A 26,598-nucleotide genomic window follows, 5' to 3' on the forward strand; every position below is an offset into this window, starting at 1 on the left:
CATGTGTGGTATCCTCATACCTGGTAAAAGTAGCAGAATGTATTTTGGTGTGTAATTCCACATATACCCATGACTTGTGCAAGAAATAAATCATTTGACAACTTCCAGAAACCTGTGGAAAAAAAATAAATCTTCCATGGACACAATATGTCTCTCAGCAGATAGCTTAGGGTGTCTACTTTCCGAAAAGGGGTCATTTGGGGGTGTTTGTTCTATCCTGGTATTTTAGCACCTCAAGAGATGTGATGGGTGGTCAGAAAGTAAAAGCTGTGTAAATTTCAAATTATCTATACCATAGTTTGTAGACGCTATAACTTTCACACAAAGCAATCAATATACACTTATTGGGATTTTTTTTTACCAAAAACATGTAGCAGAATACATTTTGGCTTAAATTTATGACTAACTTTGAGTTTACAATATATTTTTTATAGCTGAAAGTAGAAAATATTGTTTTTAAAAATGTTCGTGTTTTTTTGTTTATAGCACAAAAAATAAAAAGCGCACAGGTGATAAAATACCACCAAAAGAAAGCTCTATTTGTGTGAAAAAAAGGACGTAAATTTTGTTTGGGTACAGCATTGCATGACCGCGCAATTATCATTTGAATTCGTGCAGCGCCAAACAGCAAAAAAAAGGCCTGGTCATTAAGGGGGGTAAATCCTCAGGAGCTCAAGTGGTTAAGTTGCATTACTGAAATAAATGAACTTTTGCATGATATTCTAATTTTTCGAGTTTCACCTGTATATTACACCAAAAATAAAAACAACATCTGGGGAAGTGTGTTTAGCCTTCCAACTATTTATCCTTTTAAATATTTTTATACAGACAAGGTTACCTTTCATATCATGTTATACCCATTTTCAGAGTGTAATATGTTATGAAAGCACCAGCCTCTGCTCTTCCGGCTCCCTCGCTTCTACAGCTAGTGGGGGATCTTCACCCCCCTCGCTGTCAAGTTTTTAAAAAGTTGCCGTGCAGAGCTCCACCTGCCCAGCCATGTCACTCCTCTGAATGAGAAACTACAAGTCCCAACAGTCTTAGGCTGGCCATACATTATATAATTTTCTGTCAACTTTCTGCCCAATTTCCTTTAGATTTACCTTCAACTATGTAGTGCAAGAGCCTGCCTAATTGGATACAATTGAAAGTGTTGTTAGTTTTGACCTCCTATTATATTCTTTTTGGTAAATCTAAACCAAAAATCTCAAGAAAAAATTGTATAATGTATGGCCAGCCTAAGTGACTGTCAGCTTGCAGTTCTTAATGAACTACCATGATGCTGTGGAGCGCTGTGGTAGTTCATCGATTCTTCCTGTCAGTAATATCTGCTTGCCAATACATCCCGTATGGGCAAGCAGATGCACTGACAGACCTGCAGGAGATCTGCTTATCATTGGTGCAATGCTTTACAAGCTCCTGCAGCAAAAACTAATAACCGCACATTTTTTTTACCTGCCTTTAAATTGTATTTTTTTTTATAACCCAACACATCCACCTACTATAAAAATGTGTTTGGAATCAAATTTTAAATTAGATATATTTTTGCAGACAGGAACACAGCTGAAGACTAGATGAATACTGAGTGCAAATAGAAGTTATTTAATTTCAGTTGTAAAAGAATTTCTTACGTGCCAATACTGTCTCACTAAATACATTATCTACAGTAGTTGCTTTAAAATCAAAACAAACATTTTTAGTAGCATTTTAATGCAGCGGGTCACTATACAGTGATAAACAGTGCAGAATAAACTGACAGTCCCAGATAACCTTGACCATATATAGATATGATCTATACTTCAGGTAGAAACCATGTTAAACTAGGCAAAAAAAAAAATGTTCAAGTGTCTCTTGTGATTTAAAATATCAAATATTATGTAGATTAGAAAAGTTTCAGAAAGTAAATGCAGAGGTAACGTTCATGAACCACATTTATGTACAACAGTTTTTCAGTCATGGCCAAAATACTGTTAAAGATAGAAAATGGGATTTTGGTACTTACCATAAAATCTTTCATTTAGAGTATTGAGGGACACAAAGTCAGCCTTCAGGTTATACAGGTACCTACAGGGGAATTGGATACTGGCAAAATAAACAAGAGCCCACAGAGTATCTACCAGAAGTATTACCATGTTGGCATACCACATAAACCCTGGGTCAGCTCAGATCAAGGAAAACCATTAGCATACCCTCCATCTTGATCCTGTGCAGTTGTTTAAAGGAAGTAAAGCATGTATCAGGCTGTACTTAATAGGAGGGGGCAGAGAACAAAGATGATTTCTTACCAGGTGTCTGCAAAAATGAAGATGTTTGGAAAGTGGGGGCATCACTTCATGCCAAAGTGGACTTAAAGATTTGGGAGATTTAAAGGACCAACATTAGCAATTAAACAGGGCCATTGGCCTGGGGCTGACCTTGGAAGTTGAAGCCTGAGTGTAACAAAAAATAAAAAAAAAAAACCCATTTGGCCTTAGATGATTATTGTCTTTCTTATTTGTGGCTTAGGCTTCTTTCATGGGGCAACTAAATACTTATTCCCAGTAGAATCCTTTAGAAGGATGTCCAGAGAATCCCCAAAAAGACATTTAAAAGCTTCCTAAGCATGCCTTTTTGATTAAACAGCTGTTCTGTAGACCAACATTTTAACCAAGTTCTCCACTGTTCACCGATAGACTCATTCAGCTATTAAGCCAGACATGATCAAATAACCAATCTACGCAATAGTACAGAACTATAGGCATAAGTTCTAAGCACTCTACAAATACAGATCAGCAAAGATAGTTGTTTAGTCCAATGCTTTAAGGTTTGAAATACTGACATTCTCACTATGGTAGGCTGCATAGCAGGACATGCTAGTTAAAAACTTTAGAAAAGGGTTTCCAAACGATTGCGGATTGAATGCTAAAAGGCCAAGTCCATTTTTTGCAAAAAATAATTGCACATATATTTGCAGCAAAAAAAATGCACTTTTTTTGCAAATAAGCCTGCAAAGCACTGCAACCACAATCAACCGCTGGGCACCAACACCCTAAACAGAATACCATGGCCTTAACCCTCTAACTGAAAGGTCTGTATGCTGTACAGACCCTATTGCACTGCTTCCACCGGGGCCGATCACAGCTATTCACATAAAATAACACCCCGCCCCACACACCCCAATATGGCCACTGCCTTTCTACATCCCACCCGCTGCTTCCTTCCCTCCTGCAGACTCTAAAATGCCTGTGCTCCCCCCCCCCCCCCCAACCTGCAGTCATCACCCTGGTACCACTTTGTACCAGGATACCAGTTATCTCGTAAAAGCAATTACAAGCAGCAGGAGGGGACATTCTCCGCCCCCCCCATGGCTCACAGGCTCTCCTGACACCCGAGCAATCAGCTGGTGCATCCACCAGCTGGTCGGAGTCCCGAACGAAGCTGGGGTTGGCTTTGATCGGGTCTCCACAGCGGTAATCTGGAAGCAATGACCTGACATCACTCTCGGTTTACCCAGATGTCATCAGCGCCATTTTTGAAAGCATTTAAACCACTGATCTTGGTGTTTTGTATGTTTCTGAGGGCAGAGGAATTTGAGTACCTCTTATGTGCCTATTGCTGTCACAAGGGATGTTTATATTCTTTGTGACAGCAATAAAAGTGATCAAAGAAAAAAATTTAAAGCAACGATGTAAAAATAAAATTAAAGTGCCTCCGTACTCCCATGCTAGCGCACAAAGGCAAACACGCACTTAAGATTACATTTTATTTAGTAAGAATTTTGTCAAATCTGCTGTGTTTTAGCTAATGATTTTAGTGTATTTTTAACGAAAATATTGTTTGATAAACATTTGCGCAAATATTGAGGGGCCTTAAAGATCAGTACTACCTTTTTATTCTACTGGTCCAGTGCTTTCAGAAAATATATGGTTTGGGGGGGTCTTTTACTTACTCTGGAAGTTGTAAGCGATCAAGGAAAACCTCCAGATTTTTAGAGAAATTCGGATATTTACTATTTACATTTTTGCATATGATTTTCACCCTTTTGCAAAAAAGTGCAATTTAGAATGTACAAATATTTGTATTTCTTAAGTAAATACAAATTAAGATTTCATATGTAGAGTAGGATGCTTGTAAAATATGCTGTGTTTATCTGGTAATGATTTCAGTGTATTTTCAGCTAAAATATTGCTTTGATAAACATTTGTGTATATATTGTGGGCCTTAAGCAGTAGCACCTTTTTATTCTACTGTTCCATGTGTTTTCAGAAAATGTATGGTTTGGTTGGGGGGGGGGGGGGGGTGTCTTCCACAAACTCTGAAAACTGAGGAAAAAATATAAAAGCAAGGGAAAATTTGCAACAATGGTCCGACCAACTGAGTTTAAAATTGGAGCACAGGGACTGGCAGTGAAAAGGTTAAAGTATAATTCCTGGCAAAACCTCCCTCTCCACTCCTAACACCTATTGTGAGTGCCTAACCTGTTTAAGAAAAATCTGTATATTTACCTATTTTCAAGCTGGTGTGGTCCGGTCACATGGCACAGTTCCCGAGTCACCCAGCAGCATGTCAGGGAAAAGTAGGGAGTGCTGACAATGGATGGGCCATATGAGCCTTTTGTATGTTTTCACTGCTCCAAGGCATTACCAGCCATTATTGAGCACTGTCTTCTCTCCCCTGCAGCCAGTGCTGGCTGGCAGAGGGGAAATCATGTGACTGGACAAAGAGCGATCTAAAAAATAGATAAGCATACAAGTCTTTCTTACACAGGTTAAACCTAAAGTGGGGTTCCAGCCATTTTTGTGTATTGAAAGTCAGCACCTACAAAAACTGTAGCTGCTGACTTAATAAAACATACACTTACCTGTCCCGGGGTCCAGCGATGTTATCACCCGCACAGTCCCTTTTCCTCTGTCCTCCACGGTGCCGGCATTTCTACTGTGGGCACCAGGCTGTGACAGCTTGCGGCTTCGCAGCCTGGTGCCCACTTGTGCATGCTCGAGTCGCACTGTGCCTCCTGATTGGTCTGGCAGTCTCCTGGGACCTGTGAAAGTTCCCAGGAGACTGCGGGAGTAAGGAGGGGGAAGAACATCTGGCTCACTTTGCCGTGGCAAATAGGCGGAGCTTTCGCTTTTGAGTGGAACTCCGCTTTAATATTTGAGTTTTTTTTTTTTAATGCGTTTGAAAAACACCCATCATATTATCTAGGGCCTCTGCTTTAAAAAAAATATAAAAGTTTGGGCATTCTAAGTAGTTTGTAGTTTCTAGCAAAAAATACTGATTTTTAAATGTAAACAAAGAATGTATAGTCTTAAGGAGCAACAACCAGTTTCACACAGTCAACATGCTGGCGCCGAAGACCCGTAGACTGTCGAGGAACCAACCAGGGCGAGGACAGCACTGGAACCCTGGACAGATAAGTGTATTTATTAAAAGTCAGCAGCTACAGTATTTTTTGTATAAAGTGAAAGTCCTCTTTAATGAATGAGAAAAAAAAAAAAAAAAAAAAGGTTTGTACTTTCACAGCAGAGCTGAAGAAAAGACTTCCGCCTTCCTAGAAAACCAGAGTAAAACAAGCTTGCTGGTAGTGAGTGGGTTCTTCTGAGCTGCTCCTTTGCTAGTGCCAATTCCCCCTGTATGCAACAGTATAACCCAAAGGCTAAGAATGTCTCTCAATTGAAGAGAAATAAAAGTTAACCTAAGTGCAAACCCTTTGTACAATTAAAAACTCATTGCACATGTCAAATCCAGAAAGAGACAAGGTCTTTAAATATAATAAAATGTGTCTTTTACTTTGTATAAGAAAAAAACAAATCTTACAAAAATGTCAGATATATAAATATTTTAGGTACATTACAAGAAAAAAAAAAAAAATATTATTTTACATTCCACTTTTGATCCCACTCAGAGCCAGATGAGGTCTCTTGATCCGACTGGCTGTAGGAACTGATGAAAAGGTTTTCCCCAGGGGTTTGGTTACGGTATACCATTGATCCCAGAAATGTTTGATGCGTTAACAGGTTGAAATGGGAAATGCCCAAAGACCTGCTATCATAGTCATTAAAATTACTGGAAGAATCCTCCACTGTGTTGCCATTATCACCCACGGTAGAGCCAGCTGTGGACACTGGAGTTACAGGTTGCATGAACTCTGGGTCAAAGATAGGAGTCTTTTTCGACTTCTCGGTTTGAGAATCATTTACAGCCTCTGACTTGTTCGTAGTACAGTCTATTTGAGGATCATGGGTCACGTTTGTGCATACTTCAATCTGTGGCATCTCGTCCTCTGAATCTAAAGACATGTCTTCTTCCTCCTTCAGATCAGCTTCACTGACAGCTGCATTGCAAAGAGAAGCCAAGTATAACTATACAATTATACTCACTCCTGCAGCCTTTTCATATTCAACATGCACTGGAAAAAGTCATCTTCTATCACAGTGGTGCCGTGATCGTCCTTTGGGGTAGAAGTTGGGATTTTTAGAAGACAGGGGGGGAGAAACAACATTAGTTCATTGGGAAATCCCAACTAGCATGCCAAAGGCTAGACATACCAGAATTTTACTTCTGGCAGTTACAAAAGGAAGCAGAAGGCAAGCTGAGAAGAAGTCTTTGCTCATTCAGTAGACCAAAGAACTAAACACACAGCTACAGGGATTGCCCAAAGTTACCGCAGTACAACCTTGCATTTGATGTTAAGTGAACATAAACCAACAGCCACATAGAATTTCCAATAGCAAGAGTGATCATATATGCAAATTAATTTTGTTAATACACGCTGGCAAATTAGTAGCGTTAGTCGACTTTCCTATTAAAGACCAATGAACCTAAAATGCAAGCTGAGCTGAAAATTATTGTATGCTGTATTACAAATAAAAACCTGGGGCCACTATATGCATTACAGTGTAATGGAACAGATTCCAAGGTGTACATCGGTCTTGCATGTTTTTCTAAAACAAGCAGTTTTGTTTGTTCTGCAGGTTTGTGGATAAGACAGTGTCAGTATTGTTACATGATGCGGCTGTCAGTGAACAGTCAAGGAGCCTTCCAAAACATTTCTTAAAAGTGTCACAACAAAAAACGTGCACTTTGAGCGCTTTATTCTTACTGCACTATAACCGATCCCTGTTTAGCTGACAACCAGAAGATTTCTATAGGTGGACCTCCTCCTCTTGTAGCGGCTTCTCACAGCCACCACTAGAGGAGGCAAAAGAGAAAAATATATTGACTTGCATTGAGTAGTTTGTCTCTTACTTTCTGTTGCCTCTAGTGATGGCTGGAAGAAAATGATGTACAAAGTGGCAAAAAAACTTAAACATTCTGCTGCCATGCTGCATGTTTAAAACTGGCAGCACCATCCAACCATCCATGTGAGCTAGAGGGGACCCTTTTAAGCAGTACATTTTCAACACTTGCAGAACTGTTATTGCAAATTCTATACCCATGAAAAATGCACAATTAATGTAGCAATGTCTGTGCAAGTGCTGCAGTTCTAAGCTTTACCTTTACATAAACTATGGAAAATTCTCAGTTCCAGGGCTATGGACAAATGTCACACATTTACATGTAAATGTTACAAAAAAACTCAATTACAGGGTAAGGCTAAACTGCAAAGTTCTGAGACTAAATCCAAATGATCTGTGCCATCTATATGTATATGTGCGCATTGTTTGCAAGCTGCAGCATAACAATACTTTGGGATCCCTAGAAGGTGACTGCTTGTTAAGAAAATGGTACTCTAAGGATTTACTACTGTATCACACTGCACTATGATGGCTAGATGTACTTATGAAGTGGAATAACAATTTTCTATTTCAAGAACAAGATTTTTTTTCTACAAACAGTACATCCAAATCAAAGTCCCATCTCAATTTAAAGATTTTCAAATTGTTTAGTGTCCACACACATGAAATGCCATTTTGGTTGATGCATTTTGAAGCAGTTACAGTATTTGTTTTAATTAAGCAGCTTGCATTTTGGTCCCATTGTCTAGAAGGTTTTGTTCTTTTCACTTAAAACTGCTGACATTTATTAAATGAAACAAATTAAAGAAGAACTTTAACTAAACAATACGAATCCATATTTTTTTGTGTCAATATTTAGCTCTTTAAATGCAACATATTAACAAATATGCCACAGGTTTTTAAGCTCAAAAGCTGCTAATATGCAATGTTTTCTCCCAAATCGGGAGTCAGCCAGAATGATTTGTCTGTGCCTACGATACTTGAATATAACTGGGCATCAGCAGATACCAGCCTATGTCTGAAGCAACAAGACTGACATGACGTAGAGGAAAAAAAAAAAAAGTTTATGGGTGACCTAAAATTTTATTTGGCCTACTCTTGCTTAGGAAGGGTCTACACATTTCTTGTGGGGGACATTCAAACAAATTAGCAACACAATTAGCCTGAAATCAAGTTTAAAGCTAGTTTACACTCGCTTTGATTTTTCCCACATTAAATCTCCTAGCCACTTCAACATGCATTTTTGATGCGTTTTTGAGGCTTCTGTGATGATATTTTGAAGCTTTAAGCAAGCATGGCAAATGCCCATGTGTGGATTTTTATTTGTTTCAAAGGGGTTCAGTCAAACTTTGTTTTAAAGGGGCTCAGTAGTACCCCCAGGTCAGTAATACCCTCACTCAGCAGATCCCCAGCTGGTTAGTACCCTCATTCAGCAGATCCCTCACTGTAGTGCCCAAATCTGCTGATCACTGCTCAGTGGTAACCCCCCACACTCTACTGGCCTCTCTTTGCTTATTAGTAATCCCCAGCTCTGTTGATCCACTCTCTCAGGTCCCCCCTCACCTCCTGCTATATTGCTCCCATGCTCTAAGCAAAAAAAAAAAAAAAAATGGGCAAGGCAAATTCTGTTGTGATGCTACTTTAGAGTGGTCGAGGTAGTATTTATGAATCAAGCGGTTTCCTTATAGCAACTGGTCTCAATCTGTCTCATGCCTAGCTGTGTGACAGAATTTATGAACATTCCCTTTTTTTTATTGAACATATACAGTTGTGTTCAAAATAATAGCAGTCAGACATCACTAACCTGATCAATCACTGTTTTTGCTCGAAATGATATTTCTACATGGCAAATAATTTACTAGCAGGTGTAGTAGAGTAATAGAAATCCAACAGACCCAACAGTCATGACATGCATGCTGCTGATTCTGTGTAATTGAATCACTAATTGAAAGGGGCATGTTCAAAATAATAGCAGTGTGGAGTTCTATTAGTGAGGTCATTCATTCTTTGAAAAACAGGTAGCAATTATTGTCATTATTGAAGGAAGGAAGGCAGCAAATGTTGTTCATGCTGGTTACAGTGAATTTCTCTCTGAAATTCTGAGGAAAATGGGTTGTTCCAGACATTGTTCAGAAGAACAGCGTACCTTGATTAAAAAGTTGATTGGATAGGGGAAAACATATAAAGAAGTGCAGAAAATGATAGGCTGCTCAGCTAAAATGATCGCAAATGCTTTAAAATGGCAACCAAAACCTGAAAGACGTGGAAGAAAGCAAAAAACTACCATTCGAATGGATCTAAGAATAGCCAAAATGGCAAGGACTCAGCCAACAATCAGCTCCAGGAAGATCAAAGAAGGTCTAAAGTTACCTGTGAGTACTGTTACAATTAGAAGACTCCTATGTGAAGCCAAGCTATCTGCAAGAAGCCCCCGCAAAGTCCCACTGTTGAAAAAAAGATGTGCTGAAGAGGTTACAATTTGCCAAAGAGCACATTGACTGGCCTAAAGAGAAATAGTGCAACATGATGTGGACTGATAAAAGTAAGATTGTTCTTTTTGGGTCTAGTGGCCGGAGACAGTTTGTCAGACGACCCCCAAACACTGAATTCAAGCCACAGTACATTGTGAAGACAGTGAAGCATGGTTGCGCAAGCATAATGATATGGCGATATTTCTTATACTACGGTGTTGGGCCTATTTATCGCATACCAGGGATCATGGATCAGTTTGAATACATCAGAATACTTGAAGAGGTCATGCTGCCTTATGCTGAAGAGGAAATGCCCTTGAAATGGGTGTTCCAACAAGACAACGACCCCAAACACACCAGTAAACGTGCAACATCTTGGTTCCAGACCAACAAGATTGCCGTTATGGAGTGGCCAGCCCAATCCCCGAATCTTAATCCAATAGAAAACTTGCAGTTTCTGAGGCAAAACCAAGAAAGAGAAGAACTGTGGAATGTAGTCCAATCATCCTGGGCTGGAATACCTGTTCACAGGTGCCAGAAGTTGGTTGACTCCATACAACACAGATGTACAGCAGTTCTCAGAAACAGTGCTTATACAACTAAATATTAATTGATTCAAAGGAAAGCAAAATCTTCAAATGTTTTTCAGTTTATATAGTGAAATTTTGAGTTTGTAAAGAAGAATACAAACACTGCTATTTTTTTGAACAGTCTAATATTCACTTTTCTTCAATTTTTTTTTAGAGGAACAACACAAATTTGATATATTTTTCTTCATGTTTTGATTTGGAATTGAATGTGTAGTGTTCCCAATGCATTTGTGTGTATGGAAATAAAAGCTATTAGGATTTTGAGCTTTATTCACTTTTTCAATACACTATTATTTTGAACACAACTGTATATATATGACTCAGACATTAGGACCAGAAAAAAAATGTCAAGTTTTCATAGGAATCACATTTCTAAAATTGTGCTGGGGTCATGTTGCCAGGTTAGATACCAATATTGGTTAGTGAAGTTCTTCTTTACATATCAGTATTAACATTTTAAATTTACAAATAACACATTTTAAATACCTTTCTGGTTCTCTTGATTTACTAACTGAGATAAACAATGCTCTTCATTGCTGGAGTTATGGTGACCAACAAGTTCTGTAAAATTATTAATGAACTCGTCCATGCTTGTCACTAGAATTCCATTTTCAGCATGACTGGAAAACAATGATTTATCCTTTTCTGCAACAGATATATGAAAATATAAATAAGGAACTGTTCTGCAGTTGTGAATAATGTGAATGGCAAGGAAGTTTGGGAAGATTTACCAGTCAGAAATATTAGATGCCTCTGCTGTATGTTCTGAACCTGAAGCCTGATCAAACAGTCCAGCTCAGGAGCTTGTCTGGTCTGAGAATCGCACATATGATAAGCAAGGATCTCCACCAGATGTTTCTTTTGATAGCTGTTCAACAGTGTCAATATATTCAATGCAGTTTTGTTTATCCTAGAAAAGTGAACATAAATGGAAGACATACATTTCCAGCCCATATATCAGTTCTTACTTCATAAAGCCTATATATGTAGGATATAGCTCTATCAGCTGCATTGATGGAATGCAGTATGGATTTAGGATGCATCCTACATTTAAAAGTCTGTCAAGACAGGTGCCATACATGGTAATTTTACTGCACACGAATCAATATTTCTCCTTTAGGCAGCTCTGTAGAAAACAAAGAAATATACCTAAACAATACAGAAATAGTGATTCTGGATACTGTTAAAGCTGTGCTCCAGTAAGAATACACAAACAAAATTTTGCACCCACAAAAAACCCACCAAACCCTGGCCAGGGAATCCCACCAGACCCTACCCTAACTAGTTTCTGCAGAAATGTATAAAAAAATAAATCTTAATGGTCCAAATACCTGCCTAAAACTAGAGTCTTATTTTTGCAGCAAAGTGGCAAAGCTTCCATTTTGGGTGTCCATGTTGCTGCCTGGTGGTTGTCGATGCTTCCCCATTGGCTGTCCATCAGCAGGTTGCTAATGGGTCCTGAAAACTCCCTTGGCAGAGGGATGTCATGACAGGTAGGTCTTGAGAAGACCAGTCAATGGCAGGCCTAGACAGCAACTCTTAATCCCTGTTTTTCAGGGATTCAAGGAAGAGACTAGCAAAAATTTGCTTTAATTTCAACATCCAACAAGTTTAACTCCTATACAGTGCGTATAGAAAAGAATCACCCCCTTTAAAACAATCATATTTTGATGCTTTGCAGCATGAAATGAAGACAGATACAGTTTGTTTTATTCAGCTGTATTTACTCAGTGCAACATCCAAGTGAAAGATATAACACCAACATGTCAAAAAAAAAAAAAAAAAAAAAAAAAAAAAGAAGAAGGATCACCCCTTTGTGTCAGTATTTTGTTGAACCACCTTTTGCTTTAATTATAGCCTTTAGTCTGTTAGGATTTGTATCTACTAACTCTACACATCTAAAATTTGCAAATTCTTTGCAGAACTCACAAGTTTAGTTAAATTTGATGGTGACTGTTTGAAGACTTCAGTCTTCAAGTCATTCCACAAATTCTCAATGGGGTTTAAGTCTGGGCTCTGACTAGGCCATGCAAGGACAACATTCACCCTTTTCTCCTTCAACCAACGTGTGGTAATTTTTGCTGTGTGCTCTGGATCATTGTCATATTAGAAGATAAACAACCTTCACATTAACAACTTTGTGGCAGAGCGCAGCAGATTTTCCTCAATTTGACGGTATATTACCTCACCAATTTTTCCTTCTACAAGTGCTCCAGTCCCTCCTACAGAGAAACCCCCCATAACAGGATATTACCACCTCCATGCGTTATTGTAGGAATGGTGTTATTTAGATGTGAGCTGTATTGGATTTTCAACTTAAGTGTTGAGGCCAAATAATTAAATTTTAGTCTCATCTGACCAGAACAGTTTTTTCCATGTGGCCTCAGAATCTTCAGGGTACACTTTGGCAAAGCTCAGTCGTGACTGAACATGACCTTCCTTGAGCAGCAGCTTTTTTTCTTGCAACCCTACCATACAAGTCACATTTGTGGAGAATTTGTGATGTTGTCACATGCACACAATGACCACTCATTGTTCATAAATTCCTGCAACTGCATCAGAGTTGCTGAAGGCCTCTGACCAGTTTTCTCCTGGCTCTTTCATCCAGGGAGGGTCTGTGCTGCACCTTCTAGGCATTGATAAAGCCTTTGACTTTGTATCTATCTCCTGTCTTGTGCCTGTCCAGAAAAGCTCTTTTCCTGTCAAAATGATCACAGTTGAAAGTCAAATGGCTTTGTGTGCCATTGAGAAGGTGATAAGTGGCACATGAGTTTATAATTCAGTTTTCGGAGGCAGGTGATCCTTTTTCCAACTCAGCGATTCTGTTTTTGCATGTTTTTTTTTTACCCTGACATGTTAGTGTAATATCTTTCCCTTGGATGTAAATACAGCTGGATAAAACAAACTTTGTGTCTTCATTTCAGGCTGAAGAGTAACATGTGATTTTAAGAAGGGGGGTAATTCTTTTCTTAACCCACTGTATGCAAAATGTGGTGGCTAACTGCACCCAACACAGTCTGTTATCTCACCACTCACCTTCCCAATTCCTTCAGTTTCTTCTGAAATTTGCAGTGGATTTTCCATTGCCATTTTCCATCAGGACTGTCAATTTGCTCCAGAAACACCAAAAATTTTTTCAGTACATCTATAAAAATAAAGATATAAAAGTTATAGGGCAACCACTCCAACAGAGCTCGAAAAGTGAAACGTAAGCTTCTTGTAGCTCACCAATTCTAGGAGACTGCAGGTATTGCAAATCAAAAATATACAGCTTACATCCACTGGAACCTTTTTAAAAGGAAACCAGTTGTGAGACTATGGAAGCTGCCATTGCATGCCAGTTACCTGGCTGCCAGACCAGTGTATGCAAGCGTTCTTTACAACTGCCGCACCGGGGCAGTGTTGCCTCTGTTTGCCACCTAAACTAATCCTGGTCTGTTTATTGACCATATTTCTGCCTGTTGCCTGGACTGATACTTTGCTGACCCTATCTGCATATCCTGAACATTCCTGGGGGCAGCCATGTATCAGTAGGCTAGGCTTGCACTGTCACACTTGGAATGACAATTGAGCGGTCATTCAACACTGTACCCAAACAAAATGTTTATCATTTTTTGTTTAGACAGATGGAGCTTTCTTTTGCTGGTATTTAATCACCACTGGGTTTATTTTTTGCTAAACAAACTAAAACATTTTGAAAAAAGGAAAATAAAAGTTTCTTAATTTCTGTTATAGAATTTTGTAATTTTTCTCCCTCCCTAATTGTTCCAAAAAGGGGTCATTTTGGGAGTAATTGTACTTTCCTAGCATTTTAGGGCCTCAAGAAATGAGATAAGCAGTCATTACATCGGGACTGATCAATTTTCAAAACATAGATACCATAGTTTGTAGACCACATACCTTTCATGCAGAGTAAATATACGCAGAGTTGGGTTTTTTATCAAAAAAAGTAGCTGAATACATTTTGGCTTAATTTTATGAAGACAATTTACAAAATTTTAAAACTAAAAGCTTTTTTTCAAAATGTATGGTATTTTTTCATTTAAAAAAAAAAAAAAAAAAAAACACCCAGTGGTGAATAGAAAGAAAAGCTCTGTCTAATAAAAAATTATAATTTCATTTGAGTACAATGTTGCATGACTGTCATTCAAAATGTGACAGCCCAAATCTGAAAATTGGCGTGGGCAGGGGGGGAGTAAAAATGTCTGGTATTGTGGTGGTTACGTTCCCATGCTTATATCGACTAACCAGTTACATTAACATGGGAACAGCCCAGTCTTTATGCATAACATGTGGCCGGACAGTAGAGCCCAAAAATACTGCAATGAGATATGCATGAAGGAGCAGGTCTTCCAACATACCAGACAGTAGGGCTTTTTTTTCGGGTCAGATTGTGTACAAAAAGGTAGAAACATTAAGTTTAACCCCTTCATGCCAACGTCACACAAATATGAGGCCTCACAGAGCTGGTCTTTTTTCCATGGTGCCGCATGTTTGCGTATCTGTACCAGCACGAAGACAAGGGTGTCACTGAGAGCCCCAGGTTCCATTCTAACGATCGGGAACCAGGACTCTAGATTCTGGGTCACATGATCGCTGTGATTGAAGCCTGCCCACCCCTTTGGTTTTTTTAATTGGCATCAGTGTCGGTGTCGTAAAAAAACAAAACAAAATGTGCACTGTTTCTGGGCTGTAGTACAGGTACAAATAACAACCATACACATACATGGTATTGCTTCGATAGTCAAGAGCTGGAAAATGTATTTTGGGTTGTTCTTTGTTGGTAGGTTATGGTAGTAAAAAGAAACACAGCAAAAATTAAAAAAAAAAAAAAATTTTATACTATTTTGGGCCAGTTTTCCTTTGATAATAAAAAAAAACAAAATTCAGGAGATATCCATTACCATTTACCACCAAATGAAAGCCCAATTTGTCCTGAAAAAAAAACGCGGTATAATTCACCTGGATGCACAAAGTAGTGATGATATGTACAGTTTAACAAACACATGTCAAAGTTGTAAAATATTACTTCGGCTTTAAGATTCGTTTTACCCTTAGGCGTGAATGGGTTAAATCAAAACTGCAAACTGGTTTACATGATTACAAAATGGTAGGAATATGCTTGCTCTCCTGTATAAATAGGTGATATATGTAATTACGAAAAACCCATGCTACAGCTTACCCTCAGTAATGTTATTAGGATTCAGCACTGTATCATCAGATACAATAAATCCTCCAGATACAAACAATTCGTTATATGTGTGGTTTTTTAAATCGTCCAAGCTGTCAACACCTGCAAAACTGACACACGACTGCTTCTTCAGTGTTATCAATGATGGGATCTGGTGGGAAAAATAAAAAGGCAGTTAACTAATGACAAAACGTAACCTTGGGTGCAATTAGCAATGTATTCCTACAACAAATGTTTTTTTTCATCCACAGCTAAAGCTACACTTTTAACATCTAAGAAAGAGCAATTTGTCTCTGGTGACCTGGTGCATTGGGGATGTTTCAATTTATTAAAGAGAAGTAACTTCGGCATTTTTTTTTCTTTAGGTTTATACTATTTTGAACTGCTTTGGATCTATTTTCCTGTATTGGCACAGCAGACACTGCACTGCTCTGAAGCTCACTTTAGCTGAAACCTTGGATACAATCAGCCATTAATGCTTTCAATGACATGTACCATACATCTTGGCAATGAAAGGCTTAGAACAGGGGTGTCCAAACTTTTTTCAAAGAGGGCCAGATTGGATGAAGTGAACATGGTGGAGGGCCGAACATTTTTCCGAACATTCTTTGAACCATTACAATTAAATGCAAATAAATTATTTTATGCCAAGTTAATTGCAAACTACATACTTTTCATTTCATAACATTAAGATCAACTGACAGCTGAGTTTTCACAATGTATTGAAAATAAATTTAAAAAAAACTTACCTGCACTAATGTGAAGGGTGAAAAAGGTAGCTGGAGCTGAAGTCTCTGCTCGGCAGCCGGGAGGGGAAGAGAAACACACTTCACGCTGGAAGCCCGGCCCTGACGTCACCGCCCTCTGTCGCTCCCAGCGCGGCGCAGTCACGCATGCGCACTTCTCTCAAGCAGAAGACTGTCTGCCACAGAAGGGAGGGCCGTGCAACAGCCGCATTTACACAGACCAGGGAGAATGCTCCGCAGTCAGGCATGCGCACTGCCCTCTGCTCTCAAGTAGAAGACTGTCTGCCATAGAAGGGAGGGCCGTGGGAGGGCCACATTACACAGAGCAGGGAGGGCTGTTGGAGGGCCGTATTAAACCGACCCCTGGGCCGTAAATGGCCCGCGGGCCGGACTTTGGACATGCCTGGCTTAGAACATGCATGTTTTAATTAGCAGGCTCCCTGCTACAATGTACAAGTGCTCTGAAAGCATCTGTTAACTTCTAACATTACAGGTTTTGGAACAGACCAAGAGATCCTATTGCTGTACCTTGATGTCTCCATAAAGAGAACCTATCACCTCTCAAAACTATCATATAGTGGGGCTTACCAGATAATAGCTATAGTAATAAGGTGAGTTGAAGTGATATTAAAAGTTTTTTTAAACGTTATACTTGTCTGCTCTGTGTAATGGTTTTGCACAGAGCAGCCCTGATCCTCCTCCTCTGGTTCCTTTCTAGATCTATGATGTTTAAACTTTTTGTATGCCTACAATATTTACTGTACGTATTTCTGCATCATGACATCATCCTGCTGGGTTTTTTTTTTTTCAGTGAAAGGAGTTTTGGCAGCAGGAAGGGCCCAGGCCACTCTTGGGGGCTTTAAATAGTGTATCTTAAAGTGTCACTAAAGGTAAAAACTTTTTTTTAATATAATCAACATGTTATACTCACCTGTTCTGTGCAATGGTTTTGCACAGAACAGCCACGAACTCTCTTATGGGGTTCCATGCAGGTGATCTTGGCTCTCTCTCATCAGTGTGTGCCCATAGCATGCTTGCTCCTGAGCCCCACTCTGTGTCCATAAGACAAAAGGGGCTTGACCCAACCCCTTCTAACTAGATGCGATTGACAGCAGCAGGAGCGAATGAGGAGGCAGAGAACCAAAAGAGCAGCTGCTCTCATGCACATTGATGGATCGCAATCAGGCAGGGGTAATTATGGGAGGGAAGCACTGCATGCTGTAGGTTTACCTTCAACCTTTAGAACCACTTTAAAGTGGTTAAAAATGAGATTTTTGTTACTCACCGTAAAACCCCTTTCTCTGAGTTCATTGACTGACACAGCCTTTTTCTTGATCACAGGGTTTATATTGCCACCTACAGGAGTAGGACACTAGGCAGAAAAGAAACGCGTCACTGCATATGGGCAATCCAGGCTGGTATAAATCCCCTCTCTGCTATAAGCAAACCAGTTCATAACAAGCAGTACCCAAACCGACAAACAAATCAAGAGGAGCAGGTGCTGTGTCCATCAATGAACCCAGAGAAAATGATTTTATAGTAACAAAAATTCCTGTTTTCTCTTCTGTTCATTGACGGACACAGCCTCTTTTTCTTGACCAGAGGGACGTCCCAAAGCAGTGCCAAAAACAGAGGGGAGGGAAACAGGAGTCAAATAGCTGACATGCTCTCAAACAGGAAAAAAAATGAACACTCCTAAAAAAAAAAAGCCGAAAAAAATTTAAAAAACAGTCGCTTGCAAATTTTACGATCAAAGAAAGTATTTGAAAATGCAAAAACATCCACCTTATAAAACTTAGTAAAAAGTATGCAGAGATGACCAGGTAGCTGCCTCACAAACCCGAGGCACTGATGCCAGATATTGTAACACTCAGGAGTCACCAAACACAAGGGTAGAATGTGCCATAACAGGGAAGGGAGGAATCCAACCCTTAATGTTATAAGCCTGAATCACCGTCTGCCTGATCTATCTAGAAATGGTGGAAGAGGAGGCCACCAAGCCCTTTCTCGGCTTGTCTGTGACCACAAAGAATCTGACCTCTGAAAAGCAGCAGCCAACAGACACACCAGAATCACCTGGACCACATCCAAAGACTGCAGTGAAATCTCTTTAGGATGCCAGGGCAGTGGGTATAGGGAAGACAGGTTGATGTCCTCCTTCAAATGAATATGCGTCGCCACCTTTGCAAGGAAAGAAGGACACAGGTGGAGAACCACTTTATCCTTGAGCAAGATTAAAAAAAGGACACCTAAAAAGGACAAGGCCACCACCTTCGCCACTTGGTGCACGAAAGTGATAGCCACTACAAAGGTGACCTGAGAGAACAGAAGCAAGGGTATATCCCTAATGTTGTCAAATGGAGGAAAATCCCAAGTGCAGGAACCTGACCTTTAACAGTACTTAAGGCAAGCTATGTCTCCATTCCCCCACGAAGAATGGCCAAACTTTGCACCAAGATTGTGGATGTGCTCCATAAGGGAGTCAGGAAGAGATGCGTGCTCCTGAGCCTCCAGGTGCAAGCAACCCCCCCCCCAACCCAGGGACTGCCAGGGATAAACAGGCACTTAATCACCACAACTGGCTGACGCAGGTGGAGGGGGATCCCAGCAGGACTCGCAACCAGAGCAGAAAAAAGGCTGCCTGGTATGCAGAGCTGTGTGCTGTGCCATCACTCTAAGGAAAGCCACATGAACCACTCCAACCTTGTTTTGCACTATAGGAAGACACAACCCCCATGCACAGGTCTTTTAACTAGAGGGACGGAAAATGGCCACAAGGCTACAAAAATGTGACGATTGCCACAGGCAAGACTGTAGACAAAAAGGGTCCCCCCCCCCCAAAAATGGCGGATGAAGCAGGTCCCCCAAAAAATGGTTGCCCAATGGGCCCAGGCAATATGGCCACCAAAATACTCACTGGCTTTGCCACAATGGCTACTACAGCTTTGTACAAATGGCTACCCATCCAGCACATGGCAGCCCCACCAAAAACATAGGCGCACCATCCACCCTTCAACCAACTCCATGCACCAGGAGAGCAGTCCTAGAGTCCACCCAGGAATAGGTTGCAGTCCCGCTTGCCCAGGCCAGAGCAACCACAGCTGAAGGGAAGGAGGTGGGGGGAGGTTGGATTGGTCACAGGCAACCCAGGCCTGGAGGGTAGGAGGAGACCCTGTAGAGCCAACCACCCCCCTAGGAGTACATAAAAGCCTACCACAGTGCCCAAAGGGGGCATTCTACTTACTGGTCTAGAAGAGGTAGGGGGTAACACTCCTGAGACAGACCTCCCACCGGGGGGTTGTCAGCCAGGGACTGTGACACAGATGCCAGGTGATGGATCATGTGTGTTCCTGTGAGAAGTCTAACTCGCTGACAGCCCCAGTATTTTAGGGGGCGGTCTCATGTCAACCCCACGTGTAGTTACGGGTCTGCATGCACTTGTTGGTCAAGCTGGGATGATTACTGGTTCTAGACTATAAAGCTTGCCGCCTGGCCTGACTGAAGATCTTCACAGGATAAAAATAAAAAAAAATATGAAAACCACAGGTGCCAGTAGGGAGATAGGTTCTCCTTACACTAGGCAGAAAGTGCCTAGTGTACTACTCCTGAAGGCAACACTATAACCTTATGGTCAAGACTAATGGCGAGCTGTGCCCTTCAATGAACACAAGAAAAACATGTGGATCTGTTTTTTGATACAGTGAATCACGTCCTGTGTGCTGGGGTTGGGGGGCAGTCACCATGAATTGCCTGGTTCAGAGAAAACTGTCAGAAGTGACATATGCAGATCACAAAGGAAGTGGAAAACACCCAAGATCAACACTAGGCACCATTAAAACAGGTAAACACTTAATGAGGATGAGTATGCTTTATTTTGTATTTCAAAAGTTAAGAACCATTTTAACTTTACTGAAATGTAACAAAATGACATTTCCTTCACCTCTATGCACTGTAGTGCAATGTGTTGTAACAAGTCGCAACATGTTGCTCAAAAATACAACCTGTCCTACTTTTCAACACATTTAAAGTGAAACAAGACATGAGGCAAACTGCCTGGTTTATGGGTTTGAACTTTGTTGGGCAACACAGCCAAACAGGGCTGGCGTGAACAAGCCATAAATGACGTTGCATGTACAAAAAGGGGACCTAAATATCATTGATCAACACTCACCTTATGAATACTGCTGGCAATATCTTCATTCTGGATGATTATAAGTAGCTTATCAGAGCTCTCACTGCAGTTTACAATCTGATCCGGACTGCACTGTACATTTCCAAGCTTTAACAAATAGTTCTGTAACAAAAGAGATTTAAACTGCAATTCAGTTACAACTGCAAAATTGTTTTATTTGTGCATATTTACATGCATACATATTCCTGTCTGAATTGCACAAATTTGTAGACCAGTTTTAGCAAGAACCAATTTAATTTGTGCTGCAGAAACCTTAGCCAAGATTCAAATATAAGTCCTGTTATTGTAGAATGTGTTGCTATGTCAGGATGTCTACCTCTGGTGGTGGTAAACAGCAGTTTAAAATGGCAGAAAAAAGAAAGGGCATTTGAGACTTCACTGGAACCCAGCTATGAGCAGCATCGTATGATAAGAGTATGGGCTCTATAACGACTCTTGCTACTATTATCCAAACTGAGGAAAAGTGAAGCAACTGAAATTTGCAATGAGCAGTTGGTTTATTCGCCTGTTAGGGCAATGCGAAGCTCAGAAAGATCACATGCCATGGCTGATGCTACTGGTGCACAGCTTTGCTGAGCCCTGGAGCCAACAGTGTTAGAAGATCAGCCAGATACATTTGTGGTTTTAAATATTTAGACAAGTTTTATTTTTCCTATATGCAAAAGGCAACAATGTGTACTTTATGCAGTGCATTGGTTACGTGGTCCTAGCTGAACTGGCTTGGGGGACTGATTATCAAGAAAGCCAACAAATGCTCTCTGTCTAAACAGGAAACTTTCCTTTTTAGAAACTGACATGTACTCGATGCTGGTCTCTTACTGCTACAAGAGGGATAAAAAAGTAAATGAAAACAGTTGACCTAATATACGTTCATGCTTTAACAGTCCTCAGGCTATTTTCATTAACTACTACTACAAGCAATCCCCATGTCCCTCAGCATGATGCCCCAACTGAGGAATATTCCTTTTGAGACCAAGCAGGTGACATTAACACAGCTGACATGTAAAAACTAAACCATCACATACAGCTCCGGTCCTTGCTAATGACCAGGAACCAATCAGGTTAGCAGCACTGCTTTCTGAAGATTACTTTAGTGCTCTAATTGTTCAATCTTCAATTACAGTTTATTGTTACATTTTTGCACACGTCAGCCTAGAATGAAGCAGAGGTCTTTTTTTTTTAAGCTGTACACCACATAAAAGTCCTATATGTCATTAAAATAATTACACAATGGGTCCACCAAAACGTACACCAGTTAATGCACAGGTGACATAGCTAAAAGAAAATGCTACAGTTGGACCTGAAATAAAAGGTGGAAGCACCTCAAAAGCACTAAGGCCAGCCACAATAAAGGGCTGTGATGCATACATTATATATTTGTAATGGATTATGTTAAATGGGATTTTTCAACTTCTTGTAAAATCCATTTCTTGCTGTTCTTTGAGGGGCAGGAAGTTGGCAACTGGGGTTAAAAGACATATGGGTTACATTTTTTTTTTTTGCATAATCTGAATCCCGGTGAGCTACTACTATGAAAAATGATTTGCTGCCCTCTGAAATGTACACCCTTTCTTCTGAAATCAAAGAAAATACCTGTGGGAGGGGCTGAGGTCTCTCATGCAGTGTCATCCTGACACTGAAGTCGGTATCCAGCACCCTCTTATGACTGACATTGGCTCCTGACAGTATGCAAACTCCAGAGAGGTCAGCTGAGCTTCAGCTCTTCTCACTCCCGCCTTCTCCTGTCCAGGCTGTTGAGTTTCTTGACACACAGGCAGCTTCCCCCCCCCCCCCCCATCAAGGTTGTTCGTATCACTTAGAGATGCAGCTGCTTCTCCCTCCTCCTTCCCCCTCCCATCATCCAAGCTCAGCCTCACTTCCAAACTTTATCAGTACTCTGCAGAGTGAAGCAGAGAAGAAGCCGAAGAACATTTATAAATTCTTTTCTCGTAGAGTACAGTCTCCTGGACTTGGAAATCCTTCAGCATACTGTCATGTGCCTCTGTTTCTTGCCGACAGTGTGCAGTTATGGAAACAGAGGCACGACAGGCAGGCACATTCCAGCTTGTCTGAGGAAAGCATGGTCACAGCTGAGAGCTGGGGGAGAGGATGAGGGGAGGCGGCTCGCTCCATATGTAACCACCCACTCCAAACTTTCAAACCTGAAGAGGACCATTACTCAGCCCTAACCAGGACTTTAAATGGGGATAGAGCAAACAATGGAGCAACATAGGACAGAAAGAAAAAGCTGTTCTGTGGTAAGGGTAGTTAATGCTATTTGTACTATCCCATACTTCTTTAACTTTTGCTTGCAGGAGGAATTTGGTCACTAGCAAAAAAAAAGTGACCTGCCTGCAATAACCCCTCGCACTCCCAGCATGCCTCAGTTTGGGAAAAAGCAGTATCAAGCAGTAGTAGAATTATCACTAACACAGAAGGGTGGGGTCTGTGTGCCTCATCTGCAGCTCAAAGAGTTGCCTGAAAGACCTCACGCCCTAAAACCAATGTATCTTTCATAAATTTATTTCAATTTATTGAAAGTGAAAGACCTCACACCGTAAGCTGGCATCAGAAGAGACCTGAACATCAGCCTGGTAGAACATGCGAACAAAACAGCAGGTGGCAGCATCGTACACCTAGGAAACAGTTGTCTTGGTTCTGAAAAGTCCAGATCTAGCAGTGTGCACCTTAACAGGAAAAGGAGAACCGATCCTTTATGCCATAACCCTTGAAGGTTTGCCTAAGCCACCAAGAAATGGTAGAAGGAACAGATTCAACTTTATATAGGACCTTCAAGAACAGAGTCCTACTTGACTTGGGTATAATGGCAGGGCACAAACTACATTCAGGCAATGGAGAGAGACCTCTGATGAAGTGAGGCCAGGCATAAGAAAGATGTCCTGGATGAGGTGCAAGGCTAAAACTACCTTAGGAAGGAAGAAAGTTCTGGGCTTCAGTTCCACCTTATCCCTGTGCAAGACCAGAAAGGGTTCTTTAACCACTTGACAACTGGGCTATAACCGAATGACGGCAATAGCGCGGTTGTCAAGTTCTGGGAGGGCATCATATGACATCCTCCCAGAACACGCAATGCCGCGCACCCCCAGCGAATTCCATGATCTGTGTCCTACAGACACCGCTGATCACATGATGTGGTAAAAGACCAATCACAGAGGCCTTTTACCACGTGATAAGCTGTGTCCAATGACACAGCAGATCACCGGTTGTCAGCTGCACTTTCCTAACACTGTCACAGCATGAGGAAACTACCACCAATAATCGGCAATTGTCCAAAAACAGATCAGCACTGATCTGATCGGCACGGATTGCCCAGCATTGTCATGCCCATCAGTGCAGCCTCATCAATGTACATCAGTGAAGGAGAAAACTTACCTGTTTGCAAAATTTTAAAATAGAAACAAAGAAAAACTTTTTCTGCTCTTTTTTTGTTTATAATTTAAAATTTCATATGGGTACAGTGTTGCATGACCGCACAATTATCATTCAAACTGCAACAGTGCTGAAAGCTGAAAACTGGCCTGGGCAGGAAGGGGGTATAAGTGCCCAGTAGGCAAGTGGTTAATACAGACACTAGGTAAGACACTCTCCTCAGAAGTGATGGCCAGATGGAACACGACCTTGTAAGTGGAAAATCCCTGGTGGGTTCCAAGAGCGGTTTCTGAAGTGCAGGGTGGAAAAAAAAATGTTCTGATCCCATGGAGCCACTGGAAATTGCACAGTGGAAGCCACAAAACACCATAAACAAAGGTCTTAAAGTGTATAAATCTACTAGTCTCTGCAACAAGATCATAAGTGTCCAAGATATGACCCTTGATGGTACACAAACTGCTGTTCCATTTACAGAAAGGCCAGGATTAGACACAAGGAAAATTTCCTGGGGTAAAGCCCTCATAGGAAAGCTCCAAGGGGCCATTCTCAATTAAGCTGAGGAAGACTGAGGATGCCAGACTCAAGCAGAAGACAAAATTTCAGGCTGTCCATGTCAGGCTCTTTAGGGGGTATACTGCAGGCAGCAGTGGAAACATTCAAGAATTGAGGGCTGGAGGAAGCTGGGGCAGTGGTACTGTTCACTGTGCTAGCATGTTGCACTACATGTCAAGTTAACAACATAGCTCTGGATGCAAAGCCAAGCAAAATGGTTTGCTGGTAATGAAAGGGATAGAGGTGGGGAAGGTAACCTGATCACTGAGGGCAGGTAGCAAAGATGGGAAAGTTTGACATGTCACTTTCAACAGCAAGAAGTTGCTTCTTTTACGTAGAACGAAGGGGAAAGAAAAAAAAAAGAATGTGTAACGCTCCAACCAGCAGTCATCAGGGCTCAGTCACCTAGCATTAGTCATTTCTGCAGTGAACCAATGGACATGGGAATAGTAAATGCTGCCCAATGACCCTAGCAACAATGAGCTCTCTGAACTTAGCCCACACAATCTACTAAAAAATGAAGTTTTCAACTGCATCAATTCTGGGGCTTTGCCACAGCTCTGGACCTAGAAAGAGCTAAACAGATAAATGAGTACACTCAGGTCTGGAAAGCCCAAAACACTGTTTGAAAGTCACAATCCATGCTAGACCATGCTGGACCACCAGTCCAGTCCAGCAAGGTCCTGGTACGACCTTCAAAGCTAGCTTCTGATCCAGAAAAATGCACATAGAGACCAGCTCAGCAGCTTGTAGAGGAATCCTAATTGAAATGATGAAAATATATTTAGGAAAACAAAAAGTTAAGATTCCTCAAGAGTGGAAAAAGGTCCTTGTACAACACTAGCAAAAGAACTAAGGCATGCTGGGAGTACAAGGGGTTATAACAGGTTATGTTTTTTTTTCCCACTGTTCAAATCCTCCTGCAAGTAGCAGGATAACCCAACAGGTGGATTTCTTGTGTTCTATTAAAAAAAAAAAGAAAAAAAAAAAAAAAAAAAAAGAGTGTATAAATAGGTAAATGTTTACCACATCACTTTACCTTTATTTCCTGGCATACTGAATTTTCCTCTTGTTCTGTGTGAATATAGAATTTAACAATATTCTTGTTGACATGGGTGAAAATCTTCACCAGGTTGCTGAATACCTCTGGATTCATTTGATTTATTAGATGGGCTAGTGCTGTGCTTGAGGCAGTAATGTCTGGCGTAGTAGGTGTCATTTTCTCCTGATTCTGTATCTCAGCATCCTGGGAGCTATGAGGCACCAGCTCTGACAAAGGAACAGGATTTTCATCCAGCGTAACCTCCTGTTCACTGCTCTGACGCTTCCCTTCCACAGAGCCATTAAGAATTAATTCAGAATTTTGTAAAGGTTCCAATATGTGACCAGTGTCTTTCGAATGATGTGCGTGATCATTTAAACTGTTTTTCTGTTGACCATGATGCAAGGAATCAATGGATTCCTTCACTTCAGTCCCTATATTGACAGGCATGCCTGTCTCTGGACAGCTTAAATAGGAATTTACCACACTGTCAAGTTTAACACGTAGTTCATCTATATACTGTTGTACAGGTATACCAGAGGTGTGTGCATACAGCCAGTCAGAAAGTCTGACATTTCTTTCTTCTGAGGACAGAACAGGTGCAGCGACAGCAGTATATGAAATGTCCTTTTCACGCAACACTTCCTGCAGACGCTCAGAGAAACTGCTGTAGATTTCCTGCACAGTCTTCTCAATCACTCCGTTCTGGCAATGCTTTGTTTTAAGAAAGCAATGCCCTTTCCTGGTGGTGTGATCACTGTAAGCTGCTCTTTCATTCTGAGAAGACCGTCTCCTTCCTTTTTGGTACTCAGCAAGTGGGGAGTAACCACATTCTTTCCTCTTGGTGTTATGCACTCGTGGATCATCTGGAAAACTATCCCTCAAAGGTGAGTATACCGATTGTTCTTCTGTCAGACTTAGGCCTGATGCAGAAAACAGGGAAGTTAGAAAGAAAAAAATTAAATATACTGTTCAGTCATCCCAGTTTTCACTGTACATGCAATATATGCTTAAATCCCCATCCCTCACAAATCCCTAACTTTAGGATGGGTGTTTGGTGACTACAATCATTCTGTGGCTCGGCCATAGGCAAAAGTCCATTACATTTTTGGTACAAAGAGTGAACCTGCGCCCTTTAAAACAATCTAATCTACATCTTTATCTATACACATTGCACAGAAACTCATTTTCAAAACTTTAGGAAACA

General features: G+C 40.8%; 1 protein-coding gene across 5 annotated transcripts in view; it reads right to left on the reverse strand.

The window, feature by feature from the left end:
* Positions 1-1,579: 1,579 nt before the first annotated feature.
* TASOR (transcription activation suppressor) overlaps positions 1,580-26,598 on the reverse strand; it is an 88,604-nt gene continuing 63,585 nt past the window's right edge. For 4 of the 5 annotated variants that reach the window (XM_089681890.1, XM_089681889.1, XM_089681891.1 and 1 more), the window contains 7 exons: positions 25,389-26,314; positions 20,387-20,509; positions 15,461-15,620; positions 13,315-13,423; positions 11,010-11,188; positions 10,765-10,923; positions 1,580-6,313 (listed from right to left, as the gene is read on the reverse strand). In XM_089681890.1, coding sequence (XP_089538016.1) covers positions 5,853-6,313; positions 10,765-10,923; positions 11,010-11,188; positions 13,315-13,423; positions 15,461-15,620; positions 20,387-20,509; positions 25,389-26,314 — 2,117 coding nt within the window. In that variant the 3' untranslated portion in view covers positions 1,580-5,852. Of the gene's footprint in view, positions 6,431-10,764; positions 10,924-11,009; positions 11,189-13,314; positions 13,424-15,460; positions 15,621-20,386; positions 20,510-25,388; positions 26,315-26,598 lie in introns of all 5 variants that reach the window. The other variant, XM_089681892.1, reaches the window with a different exon arrangement.

The sequence above is a fragment of the Staurois parvus genome, unplaced genomic scaffold (assembly GCF_062004578.1).
Source record: "Staurois parvus isolate SC_StPar_1 unplaced genomic scaffold, SC_StPar_1.0 ptg000282l, whole genome shotgun sequence".
Classification (NCBI taxonomy): Eukaryota; Metazoa; Chordata; class Amphibia; order Anura; family Ranidae; genus Staurois; species Staurois parvus.